Here is a 12,721-nt window from a genome sequence, read left to right as displayed (position 1 = left end):
TACGTGATGCTGGTGGAGGAAAATGTTTCCTGACTCGCTCCTCCAAAACACCCCAAAGTGGCTCAATAATATTTAGAACTGGTGACTGTGCAGGCCATGGGAGATGTTCAACTTCACTTTCATGTTCATCAAACCAATCTTTCTGTGTGTATTGGTGCATTGTCATCCTGATACACGGCACCGCCTTCAGGATACAATGTTTGAACCACTGGATGCACGTGGTCCTCCAGAATGGTTCAGAAGCCCTTGGCAGTGATGCGCCCATCTAGCACAAGTATTGGGCCAAGGGAATGCCATGATATGGCAGCCAAAACCATCACTGATCCACCTCCATGCTTCACTCTGGGCATGCAACAGTCTGGGTGGTACACTTCTTTGGGGCTTCTCCACACCGTAACTCTCCCAGATGTGGTGAAAACAGTAAAGGTGGAGTCATCGGAGAACAATACATGTTTCACATTGTCCACAGCCCAAGATTTGCGCTCCTTGCACCATTGAAACCGACGTTTGGCATTGGCATGAGTGACCAAAGGTTTGGCAGCCCGGCCGTGTATATTGACCCTGTGGAGCTCCCGACGGACAGTTCTGGTGCAAACAGGAGAGTTCAGGTGCATATTTAATTCTGCCGTGATTTGGGCAGCCGTGGTTTTATGTTTTTTGGATACAATCCGGGTTAGCACCCGAACATCCCTTTCAGATAGCTTCCTTTTGCGTCCACAATTAATCCTGTTGGATGTGTTTCGTCCTTCATGGTGGTATGCTGACATTACCCTGGATACCGTGGCTCTTGATACATCACAAAGATTTGCTGTCTTGGTCACAGATGCGCCAGCAAGATGTGCACCAACAATTTGTCCTCTTTTGAACTTTGGTCACCCATAATGTTGTGTGCATTGCAATATTTTGAGCAAAACTGTGCTCTTACCCTGCTAATTGAACCTTCACACTCTGCTCTTACTGGTGCAATGTGCAAATAATGAAGATTGGCCACCAGGCTGGTCCAATTTAGCCATGAAACCTCCATTTTCATTGTCATTGTCCAACCCCTATATATATACTTAAAATGTTATCTTGTTGCTTCTGGTAAATGAGTTGCTTTAATGTCATCTAAATATGGTGCCTCAGTTTTGTAGCTTTATATGAACAAATCAAATTTATTTGTATAATGCTTTTTACAATAGAGTTTGTCACAAAGCAGCTTCACAGAATTCCAATAAAGATAAAGTTTTAACATGAAATGTAAAGATCCCACTGAGCTGAGGAAGAACCCTTGGGAAGATCCAAGGCTCACAAGTGGGGACCTATCCTCCTCTGGTCAATCTACTTGTAATAACAGTTAGGAGTTCATGAAAACTTCAATGTAGAGTGGGCAGCTCCAAAGCAATTGGTAGTGGCTGGTCCATGGGCAGCTTGTCTGAAGCATGGAGCAGGAGCTCGATAATCAGTCATCCATCAGTGTCCAGCCAGACTGGTATGCGTTCGTTTACTCAGAAAAAGGTAGAGGGATGGAGTTAGTTTTGATCTGTTTGGGTGTATGTAAAGCAGAGGATTTAAATATTTCCATAGTGTGGCTAATGACTCCAGCAGATCTGACTGTGACAGCTTTAACTAAAACTAGAAAATTTGAACATATCAGCCCAGTTGTATCATCACTCCTTTGGCTGCCTGTTAAATTCTGCATCAATTACAAAATTCTCTTTTTTACATATAAAAGCCTCCTGAATACCTTCAAAAAATTATTTCCTATTATGAGCCTCCACGATTAATCCTGGATTTTTAATAGTTCCCAGAATTCAGGAGGCCTCAGGTAGGGGAAGAGCTTTTTATAAGAGTGGTCTTATAAAGCCCCCAACTCTGGAATGTTGTCTCAGTGCTATGATGTGGCCTGAATCCAGATTGAAATTTTTCATATATATGATTCTTATGTAGATATGAGCCAAGTTGTTGGGCCACAGCTTTTTTCTAAGATCTGGGATATAAATGGTAGATTAGAAATAGGCCTGTAATTAGACAATACGCAAGATTTGGTTTCTTGATCATAGGTTTAATAACTGCTAGTTTGAAAGCTTTGGGTACATGGCCCAGACTAAGGCATGAGTTCACTATAGTTAAAAGAAGATTGATAATAGCTGGTAGTACTTCTTTGAGTAATTTTTTGGGAATTGCATCAAGTGTGCAAACTGTACAGTTTGCAGAGGTGATAATCTTCTCTAGTTCTAACTGTGGGCATGAGTAAAAAGTTTCAAGACTTTCCTTTATTATTACGTTATGTTTTAAGTGAGAGCATTTCTATACTCTATAAGGCTGTTCTTCCAGGCAGAGTGGGAGACTTCCAGCTTGGTTGATTGCCATTTCAGTGCTATTTGTTTTAAGGTACGGGTTTAGTCATTGTACCATAGGGTGAGCTTTTTCTGTCTAATCCTACATACTACATCAAGGTCTAATGTAGTGGTGATTGGGGTTGATAGTTCTGGGACATTTTCTACAAATTGTAGAGTGGTAGATGGTTTTATTGAACACTTTGCAGAATAGTGAGAGGATGTACATATTACGGCTAAGACGTATCTCATATGAAATTAGGTAATGGTCGTAGATTTGTGTTATAATATTAAGTTTAAGACCTAGAAAAAAAGTCTAATATGAAATTTGTCATTTTAAATTATCTTCTGTTGCCAAGATTATAGTATTTTAATATACATTATATAATATTTTCAATAAAAAAACAACTGATTATGAAAAGGAATGCATGATGGTGCAACAGATAATGTTGCTGTCAAAACAGTTCCAGAATCCTGGATTTGAGGGTTCGAGCTCTGCTCTGGGAGGTGTTTGGTTTGTTCTCCCCTGTGTCTGCGTGGGTTTCCTCTGGGTTCTCCGGTTTGCCCATAGGTGTGAGTGTGTCACCCTGCGAAGGACAAGCATTCACTCCAGGGTGTGTTCCCACCTTGTGCCCAGTGATTCCAGGTAGACTCCGGACCCACCGTGACCCTGAACTGGATAAGGGTTACAGACAGTGAATGAATGAGTGACTGTGAAAAATGATTCTATATTGCTTGTAAAGCGATGTAATATGACTTACATTAACATAAAACAGTGGTATTGTATTAAAGAAATAAAAAATTATAAACTTAATTTTATAATATTATTATAAATCCTCTTTCAAGCTGAGTTCAGATTTTTATTTTAATTCACAAAAAATTCATTCAAGAAATTATGATTGATTGGTTAATTATATTCAAATTTTTAACTAACAAAAGGTAAAACAATAGAAATCACACACACACACACACATATATATATATATAAACTGATCCATTAGAGTGTTTCATACTAATGACACTATTTTTTACACTCTTAACAGAGAATAAGAGACCTGGAGGATAAAACAGACATTCAGAGAAGGCAAATTAAGGACCTGGAAGAGAAAGTGAGATGATAGCTTTCCTTCTTCTTCTTCTCTCTCTGTCTTTCTATCTATCTGTCTGTCTTTTTATCTATCATTATTTATTTATTGTCTCTGTTTAAATGGGTTAATGGATTATTTAATTTATTAATGATAGAGTCCCTAATTATTATTAAAATTTGCTGTGTATTGTCTAGTTTAATGATTCTCCTTATGTACACTTAGGCTTTCTCTAAATTTGCTGAAATGTTTTATTTATTTATTTCTTCATTAAAAAACCCATATACTAAAACAATATTACTGATATGAAAATATGTCTCAGAACATCACACACATTCTTTTGCAGTTTAAGCTTACAGATTTGCATCCTTCATGAAGATTTTCTTCTGTCTAGTCCTGTCATTTTGACTAACACCTGTTTTTATCCTCTTTTCTTTTCTTCACATTTGTTTTGTGCAGTTTTTATTTCTGTTTCTGTTCTTTTCTCTCGCCTTTATCCTTTGGCCTTGATGTCTGTGACATCCCTTGCTGCAGAGGTAAGTGTGGTATACATATCCTGTCCTCTGAGCTGTCACCATTGTCTTATGCCCTTTAGCAAATATATTCTGTTTTGTTGTATGCTGAAATATTGTTAATAATTACTCAACATTTCATAAATTTTAATAGTAATATAATACTAAATTTTATAATTGTAAGATTAACTTTACAATTTGAATGTAGCATGTGCGGTGTATAGATGATTTAAGGAAAATTACATGTATGTATGGATACATGGATGGATGGATACATGTAACAGCGGGCAATTTTGCTGTTTTAAAAACTAGAAATTAGATTTCTCATGGTGGGCAAGGAGCATTTTAAAAAATGTATAATTTAACTGTCAAATGATGTTAACTCATAACAGTCAAATATATTTGTTTTAAACATCCTAATTCAGACTACAATATCACTTTATTTTTTTGATAAACCTTATGACAAAACCACAAATTACAATAAAATAGAACAACTGGAATTTCAAATTTCCCAATTCTTTATATGGCTATCATGAAATAATAAGTAAATGATGTAAGGTGATTTAATAAAACTACAGTATACAGTAACTTTGGGATTTTTTTGTAAAATATTTTGATTTGTTCATTTTATTGAATCTTTAATGCAAATATTTATTTTCCATTGTTGTATTTGACTAGAAACATGAAGCTCACTCAAATTTAGGACAGAGGCATGTATATTTTATCTTAATCATTATCCATTTTGTAAAAAATGATGACAGTTTATTTTACAAAATTCCTTCAGGTTCGTTAGTGATAACACTGGAAACGTTTTCTTAGTATTTCTGTCAGTTTAAAAAAAATTCCTGGAAATACTTTGCGTTATTATGTATCATTATCATTAATATGTATCACAGTATCATTAATAAATTTGTTGATGAAGGCAAACAATTTCTGCCAAAGATTAAATATATCGCAATATATTACAGTTGAGAGAACTTTGAGCACCTGCAAGGTACCTAAAAATGTGACCTGATTTTAGTTAACTGAAGTAAGGTAATAACATAATTTTGGGAGTAGGACCACGCCCGAACTCCTCCCCTCAGCCCTGCGAACTCACATGATTTCCATGTTGAACAAACTTGCTGACACTGGCTCACCAGACAGACCTTGACTTGAATGCTTCACGATGTGAGCGGGGTTCGTTTCTGCTGATCCTCTGCCTCATATTTGGAGCTATGTTCAGCCGTTGTCACGCCTCTTTCCCTCACCGCTCGAAGTTCCGCAGCCCATATGCCCCTGCTCAGCCTCAGCTTATCCCACTTCTCCTGCTCTTGCTGTGACCGGCATCCACAATGAGTCCCCACCTCTGCCTCCATAGTCGGTTTGCGACCCAGAGCATCCCATTTCCCTTTTCTCTGGCTAAACAACACGTTCCTTTCTGCTACAGATCCACGCGTAGCCTCCGCTCTTTCCTGCTTTAACTCCTCCCACTGCAACCGGCATCCTGACTGAATCCCCACATCTGCCTCTATTGCCCAAGTGCAGCTTCAAACCTACCCTTACCTCCATCTCCAGCTAAACTGTAACAGGACTGCCTAGTGTTTGGGGAACTGCAGTTGTCATTCCTGCATTCCCCACTGCTCCGACGACCTCTCTTCCCACTCAACATCCCCAGCTGGAGTTGCTGCCGTGCGTGTCTGCCCGCCCTTTGCTTTTCTAATCTTCCCATTACTTTTCCTGGTTGTGTCTGAGCTGGAAGGCATTAACCTCAATGTCTAATTGTCTTTGCTGTCTCGCAAGTCGTTGCCTTAGAGATCAGCATTTTAAATGTATTTTATTTATCTAGCCTGCATTAGAAACAGGCTTGGAATCTGCAATATTTGTCCACATTACGAGGGCACTAGTTCACCTACAGTGCTCGCCAAGATGATTGCATTTTTTAAATATTAGAATGGAAAGCAGGCAGCATTTAAGCATTCATTCTGATATGATTCAGTACCTTCTACTCTCGGAACAATGACCTGTTAGACAGCATTGCACCCATTTAGATGCAGTACCCCTCTGGTCCTCCTGTTCTCTCTCCTCTCCCATCTTCCTCCTCGTTCCTTCGCTCTCTACTCATCATCCCACACCCTCCCTTTTTCATCCCAACCTCTCCCTTTTTTATCAGACACTCTCCCCTCACCACTTTCATACCAACCCTTCGTTTTGTGGCTGCGCCACCCCCCTGCCTCCAAATTGCTTGTGCTCTCTCCTCAGAAGCTTTTGAGGACCTTCGTCCTTATGCCCTCCCCTTCACAACCATGCAGCGCCCTGCATGTACTGTATGGCTCATGATCTCTCCTGCTATGGATCTTGTTCCTGCCTCTCTGCCCGTGCTTTCTCCAAAGACCTTCAACCAAACCCCTCTCCTTTGCAGCTACGACGCTCCCATCCTCTCCTCTTGGCAGCCCTGTTTATTAAGGCAGTTCATTCATGGACTCACTAACCCCTTTTTACTCACGTACTCACAATTCAGGACACCAGCTAAACCCTCGACCAAAGTACCTCTTATCCTGACTTTCCTGTGGCAATTAATGACTAGCATTCTTGTAATTTTGGGGTTTCGCTTCATATGCATTCTTAAGCCACCATGAGTTCACTTCCCCATTTCAGCCTTTACGGGCATGGTCTGTACTACAAAATTACTGCTATAACTACTCTGTCAAAGTTCAGTTAACTGATTTTTTTCCAGGGGAATACCTACATTTTTGGAATTAATGACATTACCATTACAATTACTATATCATAAATTTGTTTTAATGATTTGCTCAGGAGTGAAAATATGAGTGTAAGAAAAAATTTTACCTCAAGGGTAATCTTATACTTAAATATGTCTTTGCACAGTCTTGAACAAATAAGGGTATTAGTCTATATTTTTGCATTTTTTTTTGCTCAATTTAATACACTTTATTATCTAACAAAGCAATGTAGCACTGCTAAACTATGAATGAATGAATCATGTGTTTGACAGCTATTATTTTGTTATAAAACAGGAAACATTTTCTGTGTTAATTTATTGTGATGAAAATTACATTTCTTTTCCCTGTAGGCTCTGAGGCAACCTAAATTACAAGCAACTGCAGTTTCTCACTTATGAAGATTAGATGTGTGCTCGTAACCATTTTGTGTGTGGATGGATGTGGGACATATAGTGTCATTGTAATGGATTTTAGACACCCTTTTATTCTCTCTGAAGCTCATTGGCAATGCTCCCCTGGGCCTCTCCTCCATATAAGGATGGCTCTGAATTCTACAAATCTTAAACAACACTCACATTCAAATCCAAAAATAAATACAGACATGGTGTGAAATGTATGTAAATGTAGAAAAACATGTTCATGTACAGAACATACCCATACAAATATATACTGCATTACAAATTGCAGGCAAAATTGTACCAAAGGCTGGAGGAATTTACTGTCTATCTCTGCCATGCAGGGGATTTGCCATGCCACCTGCCAGCACCTGCATACTGCATCTGTCCCAGCCTGTTGCCACCATTCATCAGTGTTCCAGTCAGTACTTGTCACCTTTTTTTCTTCTTTTCTTGTCCATTTTCAATCACACAAACACACATACACACATGTAAATAGACTAAAAGGGGAATGGACATACACAAATACCTGCAAGAGTTGAGAGACATGACTCAGGGCCTTTGAGCAAATGGACAAACCTTTACCTGTTTGTCAGGAGTTTCGCACTGCCTGGAAAAAGATTGGCCAGAGAGAAAGAGTGATCAAATGCAACAACTGCTGATCTATCACTTTGCTAGCAGTCCAGTCTACAACACTAATCTTTCATGCTGTCAGTTCACCCCTGATATTAGTGAACTTCAAAGTGTACAGTATTGTCATTTTTTTATTGTCCTCATTAGCCCTTATATACCACGTATTTCCTGTTAATAATTGAAAGTACCCTTCAATTATTTCTTTGTAATATGTTTATTGATATGTACATGTGTCAGGAAGATCTTCTACTTCACATTTTCTCCCACTATGAAAACTTCTGCAGCTTGAGCGGTAGCATCTCTCTGCAGTTAATCAATTAATGATGACTATAAATTGCACTGTTTGTTGTGGTGACAGCTGCAAATTTTAAACAAAAAAATATATTCTGCTTCCCTTAATTCTTCTCACATCTGCTGACTGATTGATGCTGATTGGTGAACGGTGATTTTTTTTTTTTCTTTTCCATGTGGGAATCTTTTTTACAGTTTTAAAATGGAACAAGAGTAGTTTACTGTTGAGAGTTTTTTTTTAATTTGAAAATAATTTCCCAGTATCATATAAAACTGTTATTTGCTTGTAAATACATTTCCTGGCATTCAAAACCTGCATTTGGTTTGGGCTGATCTTATTTCATTAAAGTCTAAGTAACTCTTCAGCAATGACATGGGATTCACTTTTTTCCGGTTAGAAGATTAATGCAGGTCTTCAAATCAGACTGATCCAAAAATAGAAAAAGCAAGCCAATTGTAATAAAAAATAAATAAATAAATAAAAATTCAGTGGGCTCACGACATTCATATGCATATGACTGAAGCACTGCTCTGGTAGAAATGCAATGTACCAATGCGCCATAGCATTCTGGCATTTCACACAAGCATTAATCCAGTTGTGAACATCCTTTTTAAGGACATACTTGTTTAAGATGCAAAATTCTTAATGGCCGCCACCTTGGCTTGGCAGCTCTGGCACTGGTTATGTGGTGGCAGAGGAAGTTTGTTGTGTGCATTCCAAACTAGCACTACGCAGAATTGCTGATTAAAGTGTGGACAAGGCTGAGTTGTCCAAACAGGACTCTGGGGTGTTGAAGATATTCTGACTTAAAAATGCTAGTTACTTGAATGTCATCCAGGTAGACGAAGAGGAACAGCAGGACATGTAAGACACTGACCATGAGTCGTTTGAAAGTTTAGGTGGCATTTTTTAGCCTGAATAGCTTGTGTACGATGTACATTGGTGAGGCCCATGGGATGTTACTCCAACGCTCAATGCAGAGGGCTCTTTGTCAAACTCTGCTTTTGCAACTTCAAGGTGCAACTTGGGTCAAGGTGCCTGGCACAAACATGGACAGCCAGACTGGAAGTGATGATGTAATACTCGGACAACAGTAAACAAGGGACTCCTTGTTTACTGTTGTCCGAAATAAATGTGGGTTCTGTCAAACCTGGAAACTCAGTGATAAGGCATGAGCAATCATCTGAAACAGAGTGTGCACTGGACAAGTTTGAGGAACTGGAGCAACTGATTGAGCAGGGAAGAGAGCTGAAAGTCTCTCTATTGATGAGGTCTGTTTTTAACATGTTGAAACACAGCCAGTCAGCACCCAGGATTTTGTTGGACACCTTTGCTAGCAGAAAACTCCATGTGAATTGTTGCCCACCAAAACACAATGGTCCATACTTGAGTATAGAGTTCCCATTGGCAGCCTTGGACTAGGTCTAGGACTAGGCACCAAGAAAGAGTGCCTGTGAGAAAGAGAAGGCTGTTGGAATGACCTATGCCTGTAGCCATTAACATGCACTGGCCACTTCGTTCCCAACATTGCAGATGGTTGCTCAGAAGGGAAAGAATATGGTCTGTTAGCTCAGACTGTTTGGAATTACCAAATCTGGCACTGAAAGGAGCCTGTGGTTGCACTCTGATACTGACTGTTCAAAAGTTTTTAGGAGAAGCATTTGTATTTGAAGCCTTGTATTTGTCATTCTCTGGGCAATCCTGGAGGAAACTCACCACTCTGGGGGCAGTGCTGTTGCTCGGTGCAGCAATCACATAATGCGTGTTGCTCTCAAAACTCATTGCTAGTTGCCATGCTGAGGAAATACCCAAAGCCTGCTAAGGAATCCTGAAGAAACACTGGGGTCACCACAGAAAAAGTTTAAAGAGAACTACTGAGGTGAATTGTGGCCTTACAACAAAAGTACAGAGAAGGGGAACTTTTTCTCTTTGCTGAACAAAGTGAAAACACAACACTAACTGTGATGTGCATGCCTGTGCCAGTCCTCAAAGGGGCAGAACACCCTGAGAGTCTCACTACTTGTCTGTTAAGGTCAATAAAGATAAGGTCAGAAAGACCGCAGTGGCCTCTACAAACATATCATTGATGTGGAGGTAAAGTAATCATTTTTGAGAGACATGTTTTGCCCACAAGGTAACATGGGGGATGGGTGATTAAGACTTGAATCCCCCCTAAAGAGGGTAAAATCAATAGTCTGAGGGGAGGGTCTCGAAACATTTATATATTCTTTTTACATATAATGTTAAATATTATAGTAAATTTACAATATCCATGTCTGGAAGAATCTTGAAATATGATTTCAAACACCGGTCTATACCATCCCTTGTTAAGTTTTACCTGTCCACCTGTCTCATGCATATCGTTGCTCACCTGGATTGCAAACCTTGTTAAGATGGACTGTTTGAATTTTCTGCACAACATAAACAGAAATATATAAAACTCATCAAGATCATCCACTGCAAGCTCAGTGTAATGTATGCACCATTTTAAGGTGGAAGGGAAAATTTGATCAAGAACCTAAAAACTGTTGGCTGTATTAGTGAGGAACCCACAAATATTATGGCAGTTAATCAAACTGTTAATGTATAAACTTGAAGTACATGGCTGAAGCACATTAGTTGAATGCTTATTTGCCAAGCTTCTATATTCAGGCATTCCACCACTCTACCCCTAACATTTCACACTGTAGATACTGTTTTGGTCCCAGTATGACTGGATGAGAAAGGACAAGTGCCTAAGCTACAATGACTTTCATTATTCTCATTTATTGAGAAATAATTAACACATGGTTCTGTGGAAAAGATTCTGTTTTAATATGAATTTCATTTTCAGGGCAAGAAAACCGCTGACCCCTGACTATAAAGGTTGTTGTGTGGTATGTGACACATTAACTGGTGTAATCGATTTATCATTAATGTGCTGCAGACATTACAGTAAACAAGCAAGACTCTGTAAGACTTAAGTTTACTCAAGCACAGGTCTGCAGAACAATTTGACCCCCACAATTGTCATTGTATAATTTGCACCCTGCTTTTCTTGGGAAATCCATGGTTAATGTATGTTAGTAACAGAATACATGTAACAGCATTACGTACGCTTTCTGAAAAACTGATTGTGGTGATGGTGGTATATTTTTCTGTTACAGTGGTTGTACAATAAAGGGTACATATTCTATACCTTTAATTAGAAAACATAATTTACGTTATCCAATTTTAATTGTAGATATAAGTTGTGTTGATTTCATATGCCCCATTTCATCACCAGGACCTATATTATGTTCTGCTGGAAAATCCATCTTTACTAGCTAAATTTGGTAATCAGCTTAATTGCTCAAGCTATGATGTGAGAACTGGTTAACCAGCTTAACCATCTACCAGTTGTCAAGCTGCTCATCAAACTGGTTGGCCAGTTAATATTAGCTATAGCTGGTAAGCGAGTCATCCTGCATAATGACATGCTTACCAGCTGGAGCTGGGTTTAACTGGTCAACCAGCTTGATGACCAGGTTACCAGATAGAGTAAACCAATATATGTTCAGCTTGCTAGCTAGAACTGGTTTCAACTGGCCAACCAGCATGACAATCAGCTTCAAAGCTAGAGCTGGTTTTAAACGGTCAGCTACCATTAGTCAAGTCAAATGTATTTGTATAGCAATTTTACAGCATTATAGTGTCACTAAACAGCTTTAAAGAGGTTGAGAATTAAAACAATATTTAAATTAATATCCCCAGGTGAGCAATACAAAAGCAAGTGGCAAGGAAAAACTCCCTCGAACCTGGAAGAAAAAACCTTGGAAGAAACCAAGACGCAAAAGGGGGAACCATCCTCCTCTAGTAAAACAGATTCTAAACAATAGAAATTTAATTTAAAACTATTGGTGGAAGCAGCCAATAAGTCTGTATAGATTGTGGAGGTTTTTAGTAAAGGTCTGTGTTGGACCGGTCCCATTAAATATCCAGGAGCTGCTGCATGGAGACAACAGTGGCCACAGATATGTTATGGGTTGATTTGAAATCAAATGTGCAAATATTTGTCATTTTACAATGTACAACAAAATGTCTCTTCTGAATTTAACCTGTCTGTGGCAGTGAACACACGCGCTAGTGCACTAGGGGCTGTGAACACATACCCAGGTCCTAAGCCCTCTACTCAAACCATTAGGCCACAGTTGCCCAGTGAGTGAAGTGAAGCAGATAATGGGAATGAAGGGCAGATAACTGGTCTCAAGGCAGATCAGCAGGAACCTTCGGCAGGCAGTCTTCCATCAGTGACATATGACTGGAGCGCAGTCATTAACTCAAAGGGAGTAGAGAGGTGGCATTTGTTCAGTTTTTAATTATGGATTATAGAGTATATCCTATGGAGTATAGAATATTGTTGTGGTGAGCAGCTTTCGGAGATCTAATTACAACAGCCAAACTAGAAGGAGAGAACCAGCAGGTAACAGACACGAGGGCACCCAGAAAAACTGGCATCCCTGCTCCAGCGTGAATCAACCAAGCGTCAAGTGATTACATGTGAGCAGTGAGACAACAGCGCCAGCATTGCAGTTTACCATAATTCCCTATGTCAGTGAACCCCTGGCTCTACAGGCTTTATCTGTAAGGGGAAAGGTTAATTACTAAAAGCTACACTAAACAAGTAGGTTTTCAGCCTAGAGTTAAAGACTGAGACTGGGTCTGAGTCCCAAACATTAACTGGAAGATTACTCAAAAGTTGGGGGTTAATATGAAGAAGTCTTCTGAATTCTTGGAACTAGTAG

At 39.2% G+C, this 12,721-nt stretch overlaps 1 protein-coding gene across 3 annotated transcripts in view; it reads left to right on the top strand.

Moving 5' to 3' along the window:
• The window catches only part of jakmip2 (janus kinase and microtubule interacting protein 2), a 79,056-nt gene extending 70,732 nt beyond the window's left edge, over positions 1 to 8,324 (top strand). For 2 of the 3 annotated variants that reach the window (XM_066645401.1, XM_066645402.1), the window contains exons 20-22: positions 3,362 to 3,427; positions 3,863 to 3,939; positions 6,989 to 8,323. In XM_066645401.1, the coding sequence (XP_066501498.1) occupies positions 3,362 to 3,427; positions 3,863 to 3,913 (117 nt within the window). In that variant the 3' untranslated portion in view covers positions 3,914 to 3,939; positions 6,989 to 8,323. Of the gene's footprint in view, positions 1 to 3,361; positions 3,428 to 3,862; positions 3,940 to 4,593; positions 4,626 to 6,988 lie in introns of all 3 variants that reach the window. The other variant, XR_010795468.1, reaches the window with a different exon arrangement.
• Positions 8,325 to 12,721: the final 4,397 nt, after the last annotated feature.

Source organism: Hoplias malabaricus, chromosome 15 (assembly GCF_029633855.1).
Source record: "Hoplias malabaricus isolate fHopMal1 chromosome 15, fHopMal1.hap1, whole genome shotgun sequence".
NCBI lineage: Eukaryota > Metazoa > Chordata > Actinopteri > Characiformes > Erythrinidae > Hoplias > Hoplias malabaricus.
Note: the sequence above shows the minus strand (reverse complement) of the source record. Positions and strands in the feature narration are given on the sequence as shown.